This window comes from Symphalangus syndactylus, chromosome 3 (assembly GCF_028878055.3).
Source record: "Symphalangus syndactylus isolate Jambi chromosome 3, NHGRI_mSymSyn1-v2.1_pri, whole genome shotgun sequence".
Classification (NCBI taxonomy): Eukaryota; Metazoa; Chordata; class Mammalia; order Primates; family Hylobatidae; genus Symphalangus; species Symphalangus syndactylus.
Window position 1 is genome coordinate 102,440,755 of NC_072425.2, and position 18,464 is coordinate 102,459,218.

At 37.8% G+C, this 18,464-nt stretch overlaps 1 protein-coding gene across 2 annotated transcripts in view; it reads left to right on the forward strand.

Moving 5' to 3' along the window:
* The window catches only part of COL28A1 (collagen type XXVIII alpha 1 chain), a 186,333-nt gene that overhangs the window by 28,949 nt on the left and 138,920 nt on the right, over window positions 1-18,464 (forward strand). For both annotated transcript variants that reach the window (XM_055272611.2, XM_055272612.1), the window contains exons 10-11: window positions 1,502-1,546; window positions 2,597-2,650. In XM_055272611.2, the coding sequence (XP_055128586.1) occupies window positions 1,502-1,546; window positions 2,597-2,650 (99 nt within the window). The remainder of the gene's footprint in view (window positions 1-1,501; window positions 1,547-2,596; window positions 2,651-18,464) is intronic.

Below are 18,464 nucleotides of genomic sequence, written 5' to 3' on the forward strand. Positions count from 1 at the left end.
ACAAAAGTATTATATCACCTATCAAATTAGCAAACAGTGAAGTAATATATAATACTAATTGTTGATGGGGAGCCCATAAGATGAAGATACACTCTCTCATACTCAGGTAGTGGGAATGATTAACAAACAAACTTTATGGAGGTTTCTCTCTCTTTATTTCTATATATGGCATGAGAGACAAAGGACAGCCAGCGAGCCTTAAATATGTTTATGGTCTCTGCTTCCGTCATCCTCTTCTAGGTGACTATTCTTAGGAGTGAATCCGAAGTTGGGCAGAGATTTATACATAAAGATGTTCATTATAATATTACTTAGGTCAAAACTAGGGAAATGAGTAAATAAATTATGGTAGTTCCCTATTCTTGAATATTATCTGTTTACTATGACATGGAAAAAGGAAATTTTTTTTTTTTTTTTTTTTTTTTTTTGAGACAGAGTCTCGCTCTGTCGCCCAGGCTGGAGCGCAGTGGTGCGATCTCAGCTCACTGCAAGCTCTGCCTCCCGGGTTCACGCCATTCTCCTGCCTCAGCCTCCCGAGTAGCTGGGACTACAGGCGCCCGCCACCATGCCCGGCTAATTTTTTGTATTTTTAGTAGAGACAGGGTTTCACTGTGTTAGCCAGGATGGTCTCCATCTCCTGACCTCATGATCTGCCTGCCTCAGCCTCCCAAAGTGCTGGGATTACAGGCGTGAGCCACCGCACCCGGCTGGAAAAATATTTTTGATACAATGTAAGGCCAAATAGGTAGGACACAAAATCAGACATACACTTTGATCACATTATTTGAAGAGAAATCTATTGGGAATAAAACTGGACGAAAATATGCCTAAAATGTTAACAGCATTTGCTTCTGTGTGATTTTTCAAATTGTTTATTTATATGTTTCTATAATTGTCAAAGTGTGTCAATTGTTAACAGGTTATACTTTGATAAGCAAAAAAAAAAAAGTGGAAATCTGGGGAAATAAAAACTAGACTATGTTCTCCCTCACAAAATAAACTTTAAAGGGTTTCCTGGTTATGGGACAGAATGAAATATTTTCTATTAGAAGAGTATTGAATATAAACAGTGTTTTGCCAAGTTCAATGTTTTGAAGATGAGCAAAAGAGTGATCTAGATAGCATGGAAATGCACTACATTGTTAAAAATTAACTGACATTACCCTGTTGGAAGGAAATAATATTCCAGTAAGTTTATAGCCTTCTAAGGAATCTTATACAGTAATTTCTTTACTCTAACCAAAATGACCAAAATGTCAATATGTAGGCAAGGGACTTACATCTAAAGTTGTATTTTCATGGAGATTGTTTACTGAAGGAAAGTTTGACACTTCTATCCCTTGGCTTGTTAATTAGGATTATTTCAGTTTATTGCCTTTGATGTCAAGATAACCAGGGAAGATGGCAATTACCAAGAACACATTTCCTTCCCTCCTACCTAAAATCACTGCACGTTGAAGATGTATATTTAGAGAGACTTATTTTCAATTTTATTCCACAGGGATCCCCAGGGCCATATGGACCAAAGGGACCCAGAGGAATTCAGGTAAGGGGGTTAAAACCAAATCTAAGTTTGGATTAGAATCACCTGGGGAGCTTTTAAACCATCCCCTTGCCCACTTGCACCCTCTGCCAATTAAATCAGAATGTCTGGGGATTGAAGCCAGGCATTAGTATTGTTTAAGATACCCAGAAGATTCCAATGTGCAATAAATTTTGGAAACAACTTCCCTAATGTTTTCATTAACTTAACTAAGACTCCCTAAAGACAGGTACCAACAGGCAAGTATTAGTGAGTAGCTTAGGGGATGAAGTTAAAAAATTAAGAGTCTGGAAAGACAGAAAGTCAAAGTGGTTAAAAGCAGGATGTAACTATTTTTGCACTGCTACTATAATGTAGTTGGAAAAGTTATGCATTTTATCTAAATCACAGTATATTTATATTGTTCTATAACTACAGATAATATTTTATAATATGGACTGATTCTCTAAGGCATTTAAGTTAGACATACATAGATTTCAGAAAATAATTTGAATCTTTTCTTAGCCTAGGAACTTACCTGTTCTAAAGTTATAATGGTGCTCTGTGTAAGGAGTTAATTTCAGTATTTCAAAAAGCCTACAGAAAATTATAATTTTACCCAGAATTTCCTAGACACCACCTAGTTAACCACTAACTTCTTTGCTTTAGCCTGGAAATGTCAGAGCTAGGCAGTAATTCTGGTTATCACAGGTTCATTGGAAGCTCTACCTTCAGTTACATATGCCTTAGATATTTTAAAAAAGAAGATACTTAATTGGCAAAATATTTTTTAAAAGGAGTCAAGAATGTTGGAATAACGTTGGAAACACAGGTTTAGTAAACAAACATCTCATTAATTAAATGTTTGCTCTTAGCATAAGTGCTATTTTAGAAGCTACTTATTTGACACAAGAAATTTTATCTCATCCCACTTCTCGATTGAATGTGATTTCAATTTAGCTCTGAGTTACAGTCTAACTTCAAATGCCAGGATCTCTAGGGACCCTAAAGAATGATTCATTCCTGCTGGCTTTTTGTACACAGGACTAATTCTTGGTTTTCATCCTGGAGCAGGGAATTAGTGGACCTCCAGGAGACCCAGGCCCAAAGGGGTTTCAAGGCAATAAGGTAATCTTACCCTTTGATTAAAGACAGGCAGAGTGTGTTTCCCCTAGTGCACTATGGTAATGTATGTTTTATTAGGTAAAAGTCAATGGATTCTTTGAGGAAGTACCTTTGGAAATGCATAACAACCTGCAGATGTACACAGAGAATCAAGTCAAGTGCATTCAGGAAGTTAGCAACATACCTTTATCATTTATTATTATATTATTCAAAGGGGGGCATTGTTAACTATAAGCCATTATCTAGAATCTTTGCTGTGTTTCCTTCTTACTCCTGACTTTTATTTATTTTATGGCTCATTAGAAACCAAAAAGCAATAACAAGTGACACAATTCAAACCACTCTATTTCTCAAATGTAATGCCACCTTAATATACACTTCATAGGGGAAGGAAATTTACAATTGTTATACCAACAGAAATCAAGCTTTTTTTAATTACAGGGAAATCTCAACCATCAGCACCATGCCTGTAAAATCAGTCCACAGAAAACCAGCCAAGACAGATAGGGAGGGGTTGAATACAAGCCACGCAGAACAAAAGGATGCAGATGGGAGGGATCTTTAAAGGCCTGGTTATAAGGCTCTCTTGTCCAATGAGAGTGACCATTAATTTGCTAAAACAAGCTGTTTAGTTCCTTTTTAACTCTTCTCAATGTTTAGTAAATTTCACGGATAGAGTAAATATCCAGTAAATGGTGTCGACTTAGTGATTTGAGTGGTATGGAATTTATGGCAGTAATAAAAGCAGAAGATGCCATCCTCAACTGACCCTAAAGAAAGCCAGTTTTTTAAGGGTGATATTAAACTGAAGTTGTAGGGAGCAGTTGGGCTACTTGAGAGAGAGGAAAGAGAGTGACATTTTTAATGAGATAATGACAGTGTGTGATTTACCAGGCCACTTTTATTTGGCAAATTAAAATAGAATGGGCTTCTCAGCAGGCATGTGCTTAGGCTTCATCTGGGGAAACTGTCTTTTTCACTTCTTGCCTATGATTAATTCTCTCTGGGGAAAGAAATGGCCTTGTTGAATACTGATGAGCAGAAGTTTTCATAAAATTGCCTTGGCTACAGGTACAATCCTACAGTAAGAAAAATATATATATTTTGACAGACCACACAATTTTTAGAATTCTTTGATTACCTAAGATGATAATTTTCGTGTTTGTGAGAAAGAGGCTTACAGTCAGGGATCAGATCTGGGGTTTGCAGTAGTGATGGAATTATAGAATGTTTGAGCCACTAGGGATGTTAGAGATCATACTGGCTTAGCATTTTCATTTTGGAAATGAGAAATAAAGCCTGGAGATCAAATGGCTTGCCTGAGGCAGAGTCCCAGTGAGGTCCCATCATCTGTGGAGGGCACTGAGGTGGTGCTGGCCTGGAAATAGTGCCTGCAGCCTTGGGTGATGCAGGTCGTGGCTGGCAGTTGTGGTGGTATGGTAGCGAATGTTCCATAAAAAGGTGTTCCTCCTCCTCCTTTTCTTCTTCTTCTCTCTCTCTTTTTTAGAGATAGGATGTTGCTCTGTTCCCCCAGCTGGAGTACAGTGGCATGATCATAACCAACTGTAACTTGAATTCCTGAGCTCAAGCGATTCTCCTGCCTCAGCCTCCAAAATAGCTAGGACTAGAGGCACATACCACTGTGCCTGGCTAAATTATAAATTTTTTTTTGTAGAGCTGGGCTCTCGCTTTGTTGCCCAGTTGAGTCTGGAATGCCTGGCCTCAAGGGATCCTCCTGCCTTGGCCTCCCAAAGAGTTGAGACTACAAGTGTGAGCCACCATACATGGCTCAATTCTTTATGTCTAATAATGTTATCACTTAGGGTTAAAAACATATTTCAATAAAATTTAGCCTTTAATTTCAACAGTGTATTAATTTTTAATAATACATCAAGTATGTTTTGGGGGAGTTGGTTATAATTTTTCTGACATAATAGCACTTTGTGGTTGACTTTTACAGCATAATCATAAAAGGAGTCATTTTTCCAAAAGCATTTGAGCACTTCATCAATTTCCCAAGGACCTCTCTTTTGTAAAATATACATGACATAAAATTGCCACTGAAGTTTTAATCACAAAGTTCACTGCCAAGTGAACAAAGTTCATTGCCAATCAAAAAGCTGTCAATTTCTAGATAATGTTGGGGATCGCTGGGAGTCTACGAAGTGGGCGTGAGTTCCCCCTTTTCTTTCTAGTTATAGTTCTGGTTTAAGGTCTCAACTCTTACTTTGACACTATTACTAACTTCTATGTAATTTCTACTGCTCCTTGGATCTGTTAGCTGGAGATTCATGTCATATTGATCATTAGCTATTTTTTTTCATTTTATACACTTACTAGTGTACTGTCATAAAAGTCAGTTTTCAGGGAATGATTTCATCTTGCCTCCCAGAAGGTACTATACTTTGAAGACATAATAAGCTATTTTTGTTCCTCAATCTGGAAATAATATTTTATAGTGACATTTATTTTTATCCATTATCATTTTATTAGACAATTTTAAAGGAAGCTGCTTTTGCAATTTGTGCAAAGAAACCCTCTAAAATTCAGTAATTCTCTATTTTGTAATGGGCACAAGGAAGATTATTTATTTTGAAACTTCTATAGTAGCTAACATTTATTTATTGTATATTTATTATGTATAGGTAAAATTTTAAATGCTCATTTAATACTAATACCACCTTTTGAGACATGATCTATTCTTATTTCCATTGTACAGATTAGTCTACTAAGGCACAAAGAGTTTAAGCAATGGGTCCAAGTCTACAGAGCTAGTAAGGGACAGACTGAGTATCGAAACCCAGAAGTCTGCTCTTAGCTACCATATTATATTTATCCCTTTAGGAAAAATTGCTGAATTTCCTGAATATTTGGCCTGAAATAAATGCATTTCTTTTTGACAGTATGGAAGTTCTATCTGTCTTCCCTTCTGGTGGACTCTGGCTAGGGAGAACAGTTTGTTGAAAGGTGCGTTTCTCCTGGGTTTTAATGTTCATCTGAAAGTGCAGGAGAGAGGAAGGTAATATCTTGGGAGAAAGAAAACAATAATGCTAATTGTGCATTTTCAAATATTATATTTCATATAAGACCTTAAAATAGAAACCTTTAGACTTGTAACATTTGCAAAGATTCCATGAGAGGTTCTAGATAGGGCCTGACTATGTCTATGAATTTACAAATGGTCGTTCTCTTGAATTACGCTCACTCTCTGTTGCTTTAGGGATTGGCTTTTCTTCATTAAAGGGTTTTCAGAAAAGGTGGCCAAAGAACAAAAGGAAAAAAATGCGTGTGTTAAATCAGGAAAAAATGTGCTCCTGGCCCATTTTCACAAATTATTTCTGTCAATAATACTTTCCATATGTAAAGTAGCTCCTAGTCTGCCCTGAATGACTGTTGCCTTAGCAACAAAACATAGATGTTTCTCAGAAAGAAGCCTTAGCTCAGAGTCCACCTCATCCTCTACCACACACAAAGGTCATCTCGTGGCATTCATAAGAACATCTCAGCCAGGCGCAGTGGCTCACGCCTGTAATCCCAGCACTTTGGGAGGCCGAGGTAGATGGATCACGAGGTCAGGAGTTCAAGGCTCAAGACCAGCCTGGCCAAGATGGTGAAACCCCGTCTCTACTAAAAGCACAAAAATTAGCCAGATGTGGTGGCAGGCGCCTGTGATCCCAGCTACTCCGGAGGCTGAGGCAGAGAGTTGCTTGAACCCGGGAGGCAGAGGTTGCTGTGAGCCAAGATTTCACCACTGCACTCCAGCCTGGGCAACAGAGCGAGACTCTGTCTGAAAAGAAGAAAAAGGGAACATCTCAATAGTCTCTGAAATCAGTTAGAATTGTAATCACACAAGTGCCCAAGAAGCCTTATCCCTGAGACCAAACTGAAATTGTGACTCAAGAGACAGCGCTGTGCTCTGAGGAAAGACTGAACCCCTAAAAACCCAACACTGCTGCCTTCCATGGGGCTGTCATGGTGGCTCAGGTTGCAATCACATCTGACCCTTGAAAAAGGCCTTTAATTACTAGGAAGAATGGCTCATGATTGGTAGGCCTTTCAAGTCACAGAGGACAAGTTACCAAAACTAATTTTGAACAAATCAACACAGTGGAACACTGGGTTTGCCCAGCCTATATTAGGTAATTTTTGCCATTTTCTTGATGTCTTTCTGAGGTTATTTCTGAAGGGCATTTCCTTCTCAAATCTCATGCAAATCCACTCTTTCTAAGACTCTCTTTGTGCCTTGGGAGGAGGGACTGCACAGTGGCGTGTGCAGGAAGCAGCTGGTGATATTTCGAAGTATCCCAGCATTAGAGCTTCAAGGCCGAAAGGGCACAAAGAGATATCCCTGATGTTTTTTCCCAAGGGAAAGTACCATACGCTAATCCTCAAACAGTTAAAAAATACTGCAATATTATATATTTATCTTAAAAAATGAATTGCCTTCCTTCTCCTAACTCCTTCCATTGTTCTACTCTAGGACGTTCATAATATTCCTGCAGGATATTTGTCCTAAGTGTTTTCTTCTTGCTGTACAGTCAAGTGTAAGAAACTTAGCATTCTTTTACCTGTGAGACTTGGTCTTACTTTATGTTCAATTTAAGCTTCTGAGATATTAAGAAAATCCATAGAGAAATAGCACTAGACTGGCCCAGTTTAATAAATGGATATGGTCAGGGTAAATGACACAAACATTCATCCAAAATGGACAAAAGACCTACTATTAGTGAATGAACTACAACCACATTTGAAGAGGAGTTCATTGCAGTGAAGGTGATGAGGGTAGTACGTGATACATTTAGTTCACCCTGAAGTTTGCACCACACCACAGTTTTTGGATACCCTACTTTTCTGAATCCTACTTTTTCAAGCTTCCATCCCAATTTTTGAGGTTCCCAAGCAAAGGATATATTTTTCAGGTTAAAGATATACTAATGAGGAGATTAAGTAAACAAGAGCTAGATGTACAGACCCTGAACTTAAAACTGTAAACATGCTAAACATCCCTACACAACATCCTGTTTTCTTCAAAGTGTTCTATGAAAAAGGGTTTTGGTAAGAGGGCTGGCTGTCTTCCTTTCAGATATGATATTAGGAATGCATGTGTGGATATTTCTGGGAGCTGGAAGTGTGCTAATCAAGTTTCTCTCCTTTGAGCTTCCATGTATTATACCGTTAAACATTCCTAGTCTTCTTTCAGATAGGAACCATTGGCAGAAGAACTGGACAGATATGAGCGAGTCTATCACTATTTTTGAAAAGTCTAAATCAGAAGATTTGGGAACAATGAGTCAGGAACACCACTATCTGGGAGATTCAAAAATTCTGCTTTGCACACTCATTCACACACAGTTACATGAAGCAACAAATATTTCTTGAATGAATGAGTGAATAAAAGGTTTTAAATGGCATGAGTGGTCAACAGTATCATACTGAAGACAGGTTATGTGGGCAGTTGCCTATGTGGTAACTTAATTCGGCAATATTGAGGTCATTGGGAAGATTCAAAAGAATAATTTCAGTAGAAGGGTCAAGGAGATGGCAATGAGTTGTGGAGAAAACCAGAGAGAAGGATGTAGTAGTCAGGAATATTGACCATTCTTCTAACATAGTTGGGTAATAAAGACAAACAGGACAGTGTTGACATACCCCATCAAAAGCTTCCTGTGCATTAAACAATCCAATGTGTTAGTTCTACTTTCTTCTAAAAGTGGCATGAAGACTTGGGGTTTAATTTGTATTTTTTACAGTTTCTTGTATACAACTTAGAGTCTTACATTTTCCATGTCAGTATTTTCATTAGAATAGAAATCACTAATGAAGATTTAGTAGGTTTAAAAATACATTATTGTTTTGGTCATTATTTAAGTACTTGGTTTGGCTCAAAATTAGCTTAGTAGCTAGGTCAACCTACTAAACATAATTAATGTTTCCAGTTGTGGGTTGGAAGTAGTTCAACATAACAAATATGAACAACTATAAAGAATTTTAAACTTTCTCCTCAAACAAGCATCTTGTGTAGATATATTTCAGTTCTTATATAAGTCAAAAACCTAACAATTTCCTAACATCGTGATGTTGCTTTCAACCACTTAAAAAGTCATGATTTGTAACAGGATATAATTCCTTATAATTTATCACTTGAAGTGAAGTAAATCAAGTGAAAACATGTAGACACCTACATTTCTTGGTAAAGAATAATTAATCAAACAAAAAACTGTTTTAAGTTCACAATTCTCTTAACAGAAGGACTGTATTTTTGGCTTCATGTAAACTATTTTAAGTATAGGGTACTTGAACATGTCAGCTTTTCTAGTTGTCCAAAAACAATAATTTGCCTTCTGGTTCTTCTGGCAGGATAACAACTTTCGACAAGGGTTGTGACTGCTCAGTGTATAGGAAGAATCCCTTTACAATTTTAATTATAAATAACTGTTAAATGAAGACTCATAGCCAAGCTGCCAAACGATGTGAATGTTTTTCCTTCAGAGATGTCAAAGTCTGAATGCTATTTCTGTTCTGGGCCTAATTAAAGGGAAAGAATCATTAGTAATCCAGCAATTCTTGCTGTAGAAAAGGCTTTGACCTACATGCACATCTGCCCACCAAGACTCTAAATGAGCTTATTAACTCGTTTGACATGAGACAACTGATAGTGACAACTTGAAGTGGCTGCCAGAACATGTGGGATGTCAGCCAATAGCTTCAAGGTAGATGATTTCTATTCCCAAATTGCTGATGCATGTGGTTCTCAGCAGATGGGGTATATATACTCTCTGTGTGTGTGTGTGCGTATGTGTGTGCAGATTGTCAGGTAAAAGCTCTGATGGACCAAGGAACTGAAAATGCTGCCAACATTTCCCACAAAGTGGCTGAGTTTAACCTGCATGCATAGTCAAAGGGGGCACTAATGTGGAACAGAATCAGCCACTGCAGTGTCTTCAGAGGGATGTCAGAATGTTTTCTTTGTAATTACATCAATGTCCTTATTTATTTCAAGTAAGTTGCAATAGCAAGTTTGCAACACAGAAAATTAATTGTATTCCAAGGGTGCTTTTTTGTGGTAAAATATATAATAACATAATATTTATTATTTGAACCATCTGTAAGTATGCAATTCAGTGGTATTAAATACATTCACAATGTTGTATAACCATCACCAGTATCTATACCCAAAAATTTTTCATTGTCTCAACATAAACTCTGTACCCATTAACCAATAACTCCCCATGTTTCCCTCCTCCCAGCCTCCAAGGGTAAGTTTTTAAGAAACATTATCACACTGTCATATGCACCCATCTGCTCTCATAAATCAATGGCCTTGTTTTTAGGTTAATGGAGCATGTCCACCCTGAATTTTTACCAGCAACTCATTTTGTGCTGGAGGATTCTAAACGGTGTCTTCTAAAGCTGCGATTCTCAACAGCTCTCCTAATGGGCTGTTGACTGGTCCTTCCTTTTAGAGAAAATGACTTGCATTTTCTTAGATTTTGTTATATATAATGAAGTATGACTTTCCTATTAGTTGAAACACATGAATTGCCATGTTTGTAGGCCAAACCTGATCAAATATTGTCAATTTCATGTGGTTAAACCTAATAGCATTCTAGAAGGTGAGTTAAGAGTTATTAAAATGTGGTTCAATATAATTTTTTATTATATTCTTCACCAATTCATTGTTATTATGGAGTTTTTTCTGCTTTAGAAAGCACAAGTAGGTAGAGTATATGGACTGGACTTTCTCTCTTACCTAAATAGCTGGTATTCAAAAAAGATTTTAGTTGGAGATTTGACATAATAGTGGTTCCAAACTCAGTACAGTTCACTACCAGTTTATACGTAGATTTACCTTGTGTGATCACAGTATTGCCAGTTATAATTTACATTACTTTTAACATTAAGTGACAACCAAGTAAACTTTATGTACCTGAAATAGCATGTGCATCAGCTTGGATAAATTATATTTCCTCTTGGCTTATATTTTATTTTAGAGATGCTTTGTCTTCATATGATGGATTTTCAGTTATGAGTAGATTGTAATTATATGACTTTTGTATTTTTCATCGTGTAATAAAGATATGAATTTAGTCTGCAGTCATACAATTTTTGAAATACTTTAAAAGAAGAATTAAAAAGTTTCAAGAGGCAGTTTGACATAGTGATTAAGAGTACTGGCTTTAACGTCAAACCGCTGGGTTTCAAACCCAGTCCTATATTTTATTGGCTGTATGATTTGGGCAAGTTACTTTACCTCCCTATGGCTCAATCTTCTCATCCATGCAGTAAGTTAATAACAGTAGCTACTTCTGAGAGCTGTGGTAAGGATTAAATGAGTTAATACATGTCAGTCACATAGAGCAGCACTTGTTGCATAGTAAGTGCCATATGTGTTGGTAATTTTAATTAAGTAGTTAAGTATTTTGACAACTGTCTTTATACTAACGTAGACCAAGTTTATTCTGATAAATTTTCTAAAAACAAGCCTTTTATAACACAACACTTCCTCTGAAATGAGAAACTTGGTGCTAAAAATGGAGCTTGATTTAACAAGTACTCGATAAATATTGATCCTCCCTCCCTCCCTTCCTTCCTTCCTTCCTTCCTTCCTTCCTTCCTTCCTTCCTTCCTTCCTCCCTTCCTTCCTTCCTTCCTCTCTCTTTCCAAAAGGAGGCTTTCTTGACCTTTCTCCCAATTCTCTGTCTACAGTCATCACTTCACTGAGTTTCAGCTGAGAATGTATCCCGGCCATACTTGAACCATTCTGCACCTACAAAATGTTCATCCATCATTTTCTTCCATTTGGAAAGTATTAGAATATTTGCAATAAAACTTAAAATATTAAAGTTGGTGCCATACGTATCTGGGAAATTATTTTTAAAAGTTGCTAAAACATCTTTGTAATGTTAAGAAAATATGATAAAATTGTTCATAATTGTATTATCAAAAAAAGTGTAAAGTTCTGTCCTCAAATAATTCAGTCTTGGATAACCATTTGTTATGTATTATCTTAGAGAAATGAAGGATTTGCTTTTGGTTAGAATCAGTGCCAGAGATAGGGAGTGTTAGTTGGTTTTCTCAGCTGAATTTTCCTCTTCATTGTGGTTTCATTACTCTTTCAGCTAAAAAAAGATTAATTGTGTCTGGGTGAATTGGTAGGAGAAATTGTGTAATAGGTACTTGATATCATTATGTAGTTTATATACAGTTACTCCTAGTTGAAAACCTAAGCGAACCACAGGGAACTCCAGAGGAGCATTTCTAGACCCACAGCTCCCTCAGCCCAGAACAGCTTTCCAGTTTTATTCACCTCCCACAGCTAGTAGAGCCCCTGCTCCCTAATCAATGCTCAATAAATGTCTGGTGCATGGATGATTGAGTGAAAGACAGTAATGAGCTAAACACTGAGAATGCAAAGCTGAACAAAATCATATACATCATCCCCATGATCTAGTGGGGAGGAGATGGAGAATATTAAATGCAAAGTTGCAACTGTAATGAATGCTCAGGAAAAAAAGGAAAACAATGCTATCAATACTAAAATAGTGATTTCATCTTATCAGAAAAACCCTTCTTGAAGCCATGCTGCTTAAAATAAGATCTGAAGGGTAAGAATCACTATGAAAGAGAGAGGTAAGAGCGTCCCAGACAGACAGAATAGACTGTGCAAAGATCCTGTGGCAGGAGGAGCAAGGCAAGTACAAGGAATTCAACAAAAGCCAACGTTGCTGGGGTGGGGAGTGAAGAGGTGACTGATGACAGATGGATTGGAGAGGCAGGGCCTTGCAAGGAGCTCTGTCTTAGGGAAAGGCCTCAGAAGATTTTGCTCAGATTAAAATTAAAATTTAAAAATTGCTCTGCAGCAATGGAGGGAATAAATTGGAGCATGCTAGAGTGGGTGCGAGTAGAGTACTAAGGACTTTGTTGTACTCTGAACAAGAGGTATTATCAGTTTGCTGTAGACTGGGGACGTGTGGTAGAGGACTGAAGTGGATGGATTTGAGAGATACTTAGGAGGCATACTGATAGGTGTTGGGATGCATTGCATATGGTGGCAGAGGGAGTGGGAGGTGTCACGAATGACCCCTAGGTTCCCGTTTGACACAGGAGGGATTCTGGTGCCCTTCCCTGAGGTGGGAAGGGCTGGAAGATGACTATATTGGGGAGTGAAAGATGACAATTTATCTTTGGAAATGATGAGTCTCTTTTTGAAATTCTCTTTTTCACCTCCCCACAAGACATCTTTGTATTCTTCCACTCCCACCTGACTTAAATGTTGGTACTGTTCATGGTTCTGACCTGAGCCTTCAACCTCGTTAATCACTCTAAACCGCACTGCCCACTAAGATAGCCACATGTGTCTACTGGGCACTTGAAATGTGGCTGGTCCAAATTGAGATGTGCTGTAAGATACACATCAGATTTCAAAGACTTAGCATTAAAAGATAGTAAAAAAAAAAATTAATACTTTAAAAAGTATTGATTACATGTCAAAATGATAATATTTTGTATTAAGTAAAATTTATTAATTATAATTTACCTGTTTTTTTATTTCTTAATGTGGCTAGTAGAGAATTTAAAATTACAAATGTGGCTCGCTGTCTACTTGCACTGGACCATGCTGCTCCAGACAGTGGCCCTAGTGTTACCTTGTTTCCGGCCTGTTGGGCTCACAGGGCTGCTGACTGTCCCTAGAATATTTAACATCATTTTATGTCTCATACTCTTTCTTCTTCTGTAACTTTTGTTTCTTTTCTTTTCCATCAGATTAGCTATGACTCCTACTTCTTTGTTCAGATCAAACATCTCCTCTACTATATGAAACTTTCCCAATTCCTTAAGGTAGAATTAAACATTTCTGCCTCAGAGTCTTATGTATTCTGTTAATATCTTTATTATGCTAATTCACATGCTCGTATTTGATTTTATATTCATTTGTCTCTCCAGCCAGATTGTAAGCTTCTGCAAAGTGCAGGTGCAATCTGATTTATGTCTGTAATTAGGTAACCTGATATTCAATTATAGACATAAATTGTTATTTACCTATTATTAGTTTGCTGCTCAAAAAAGGTCTGGTGAATAACAATTAAATCTATACATATTAAACAGGTGTTGCGTGACTGGTTATGACTTAGATGTTTTGCAGACAATATCTTGAATCCTCTCAACAATGCTACAAGGCAGATATAATTATCCTCATTTTGCATATGGAGATCTTACAAAAGCTCAAATTGTTAGTAACTGATAGAACCAAGGTTCTACAAGACCAAATGATTCAAAGCCATGGTTTTTTTCCTGTGACTCCATGCATGAAGGGCTGGGTGTGGTGGCTTACACCTGTAATCCCAGCATTTTGGGAGGCCAAGACAGAAGAATCACTTGAGGCCAGGAGTTTGAAAAAAACCCCAAACCCCAAAACCTATTTCCTATGATTGTTAGAAGATTAAATGAGGTAATGTATATAACATGTCTGGGCAGTGCTGATAAATAGTAGGTTTTATTAAACATTGGCTTCCTGTCCTCTTGAAGCCCACAGCATGGGTGTTCTTAATTTCTGAGAAGGACCAAGGTAGTTTACCTAAACTTTTTGCTGCCTCCACACATGCTCACACTCACATTCACACACATTCACACTCACATGGAGGTAATGAGAAACATATTTTTTCTGGGGCTACTCATTTTAACCCAGACCTCTTTGTTATACTTGCCTGTTATTCTGATGGCAAATGAAAGTAAAGTAGAGAAATAATTAGTAGTACTGTGGGCATGCAATCTTTTGGGCATGCAATCTCTGTGTGTGTGTGTGTGTGTGTGTATGTGTGTGTGTATGTTGCTAAGGGCTGGGGTAGGAATATTAACAGGAAAGGCATCATGCCTGCCATCTTACCAGGGCTATGCTATGTTGGCAAATTCCCAGAAAATCATTCTGACTAGAGTGCTGACTCTTCCCTCCCTGTTTTGTTTTTACCCAGACAGCATATTTTAGAGTCAGGACCACTTTCTTTACTACCTCAGGAATCTCTGTAGGAAAGAAAAACGGGAAACGGGAAGGGAATAAATATGAGCTATAGGCCAATACTGTTTTGTGGATCCTACCTTGAGATACCAGGCTCCCGAGAAATAAATTTAAGCAAGTGAAATGTGAAGCTACATTGCTAAGGGGCTGTGTTCAGGTAAAGGAGAGCAATCCCTCTGTAATCTTCAGATCCCTGCAACTGCCTTGCAAAGCAATATTAAGATATTGCTCAGCTGCTCTTGGTACTTGACTGAGGCTAAAGGGATTTCATGGGCTCAAGGTAAGAGAGCTGCTTCTACTCTTGATTCTCCTGGTCCATACATTTCAAGGTAATGACCAAACAAATTTCTTGTCACCAACCTTGGCTCTTGGTTTGTTTCTGATCAAACATCAGATAAGTACCAAGTAGGGCAGAACTTCCACTACTCAAAAAATCCTCAAATTCTCTACCAAATATATAATTTAGATGCCTTCTGACCCATTACAGAACCAATGCTACATATAGAAGGGACAAAAAATGAATAGAATAAGAATAAGTGAATTTAGGGTCTTGTATTGTTATTATTGTATTTTTTTTTAGCCAGCCAAATTCAGCAATGGGTGGATGTTATTATTGTATTTTTAATGGCAATATATATATATATATGTAACATATATACATGTTATATTATATATATTTAAAATTTTTTATTTCAATAGTTTTTTGAGTACAAGTGTTTTTTGGTTATATGAATGAATTATATTGTGGTGAATTCTGAGATTTTAGTGAACCCATTACCCGAGTAGTGTATGTTGTACTGAATATGTAGTTTTTTATCCCACACCCTATTTTTAAATGGTATGTTTTATCTCTCAAGCTGGTCCCTTAAGTTTAGGAACTATGTCTTCAGATTCTTCGTATTTTACTTCATGCCATTCCATATAGCAAGTACCTGGTGTCATTTGCTGAGTGATGGAGACAGTCACCCATATGCAACCTGTATAACTGACAAGGAGATTCAAACTTGAATGGGGAGCATGAAAAGTTGTAAGAAAAAGGCATTTGGAAGTGAAAATTTGGAATCTCTAGACAGCTAAATATTCTCTGGCACTTGGTTAAACTGTGAGATTAAGTAAACAGGTCGGGTGCAGTGGCTCACGACTGTAATTTCAGCACTTTGAGAGGCCAAGGCAGGTGGATCACTTTAGGCCAGGAGTTCGAGACCAGCCTGACCAACACGGCAAAACCCCATCTCTTCTAAAAGTACAAAAATTAGCCAGGAGTGGCGGTGGGTGCCTGTAATCCCAGCTACTCGAGAGGCTGAGGCGGGAGAATTGCATGGGCCCGGGAGGCAGAGGTTGCAGTGAGCTGAGATCACGCCATTGCACTCCAGCCTGGGTGACAGAGGGAAACTAAAAAAAAAAAAAAAAAATGAAAAGAGAGAGAGAGACAAATAGAGAGAGGGAGAGAGAGTCAGAGAGAGAGACAGAGACAGAGACAGAGATTAAGTAAACAAGTTCAAATTTAGTGAGAACTTTTATGTCTGATATTATGAAGAGAGATAAATTCCACGGCCAAAAACATGTAAAATGAGAATGTCAGTCACTTGGCTGCTCAGAAAACTTAATCAATATAGAAAAACAAGTACAACCTTAGGGGTTTAAGGGAAAAAATATTTGCCAGACTGACTTGTACTCAACAGGATGCAAAGTAAGTACTTTCGAATTCAATCCATTTAAATATCAAAGGATCATAAATGTGGATGACTCGTTTTGTGGCAGGATTCCTTTGTTTTAAATCACCCTGAGCCTGGGCATATCTTCTGGGGAACTGGTTTGACTCTGACCCTTCTTAGCACTTCTCTTTCTCTTTTGCAACTGGTCAAAGTCAGCAGACTTTTTTTTTTTTTTTTTAACAGACGCTCTGTTGCCAAAGCTGGAGTGTGGTGGCGTGATCTTGGCTCACTGCAACCTCTGCCTCTCAGGTTCAAGCAATTCTCTTGCCTCAGCCTCCCAAGTAGCTGGGACTATAGGCAAATGCCACCAGGCCCAGCTAATTTTTTTTTTTTTTTTTGTATTTTTAGTAGAGACAGTGTTTCACCATGTTGGCCAGGCTGGTCTTGAAGTCCTCATCTCAAGTGATTCACCTGCCTCGGCCTCCCAAAGTGCTGGGATTATAGGCATGAGCCACCACATAGGCTACAGACCTATGTGAAGCAATAGTAAAGCAATGTCTTTACCATATCCACAGAATGTTGCTCTGGTTACCAGGTGTGCCTTCCAAAATCACAAGCTTCTGGGGCAAATTGAGACTTTAATATTTCTGAAAATTCCTTCATCTCCCTTCATCTCAGAGAAGGCTTGTTTCACTTTCCTGTTTCATTTTACTGTTGGTTAGTGAAAGCATGAAGAGAAATCTTTGGGTTGAATGAAATTTTAAATAGCAAATATTCATTAGCTGAAACATGAGTGTTCAGAAATCTTCCTTAGCATAAATTAAAGGTACATGTGTGAATGTAAAAAACTGGAAGGAAATATACCAAAATTTTATAGTATTAATAGTTATAGATAGGTAATTTAAAATTTTCTTTGCATGCATGCTTTTCAATATATGACAGTTTTCTACAATGAGACGTATTATTTTGATAAACAGAAAAAAATCATATTATGAAAAGGGTAATTGGAGTCAATAGCCACTCCCCTTCCCCTATCATCATGCCACAGGGCTTAAAGCCTGAGAGACCTAAAGAGCTGTAACTGTGTGAGTGGTATTCAGGTGTGAGTTTGGGCTGGCCAGGTAATCTCTCTGGGACTCGGGTTTCTCACCTGTGAAATGTAGGGGTTTGAGTGCAACAGTCGCATCTAGTTCTAAAATGCCTGAATTCTATTATGGGCCCACCACATCATAGGCTGTTATTATTTCAAAATGCTCTGGTTTTGAGTAACAGAAATCTTGAATAATAGTGGCTTAAATCATAAGAACTCTTGCTGTTGAGTAAACAGAATATTTGAAGGCAGGTAGTTCAGGACTGGATCAGTTGCTCATTGAGGGTATCCAGGAGCCAGACCTCTTCAACTGCTGGCTTTTGTCCTAGAGATTGCTGCCTTATAGTAACAAGATAGTTATCACATCTCTATGTAGGAAAAAAGAGGCAGAGGCAGTTTTTTCCTTTGCATCCAGTAAGGTCCTTCACATCTCATTTGTCAGGATTGAGCCATGTGACCAACTGAGATGAATCAGTGACGAAGGGAAAGGAGACCCCCATCTTGCATTGGGCCAATGATCATTCATCCTACACCTCTGAGGGCAAAGAACAGCTGCCCACTGACTGACTCAGTCGGGGGTTTATCAGCAGGGAAGGAAAGCTGAGAAAGGACAGCCACAGGGGAGGAAACAAAATATGTCTTCCAGAGCACTTAAAGATTTGTGAATGAATGAGTGATGGCCGTGTTATGTGTTTTATGGATCCTGAAAACACTTGACTTTGCGGGCCCCTTCCTCCATAAAAATATTAAAAAATTATATTTATGAATGCAAGCTGTATTCATTGTTATATAGTCATTATGTTTATTTTTATTTTGAATCAAAAAATTACAATTGGAACATATTTGCAGGCTCCTAAAAGTATTGTGAACCCAGATATTGTGACTACTGTGCCTAGTGGATAATTTGATCTTGGGTCTGTGTTTTCTTTCCAAATGAATTGTAAACAATTGAGGGCAGGCATGATGTACTAGGTTTGTTGTTGCTCTGAAGGCCCCTATTGCAAAACCATACATCTAAGAGCTGCTTAATCAATACTATTGAGTTGACCTAACATATAG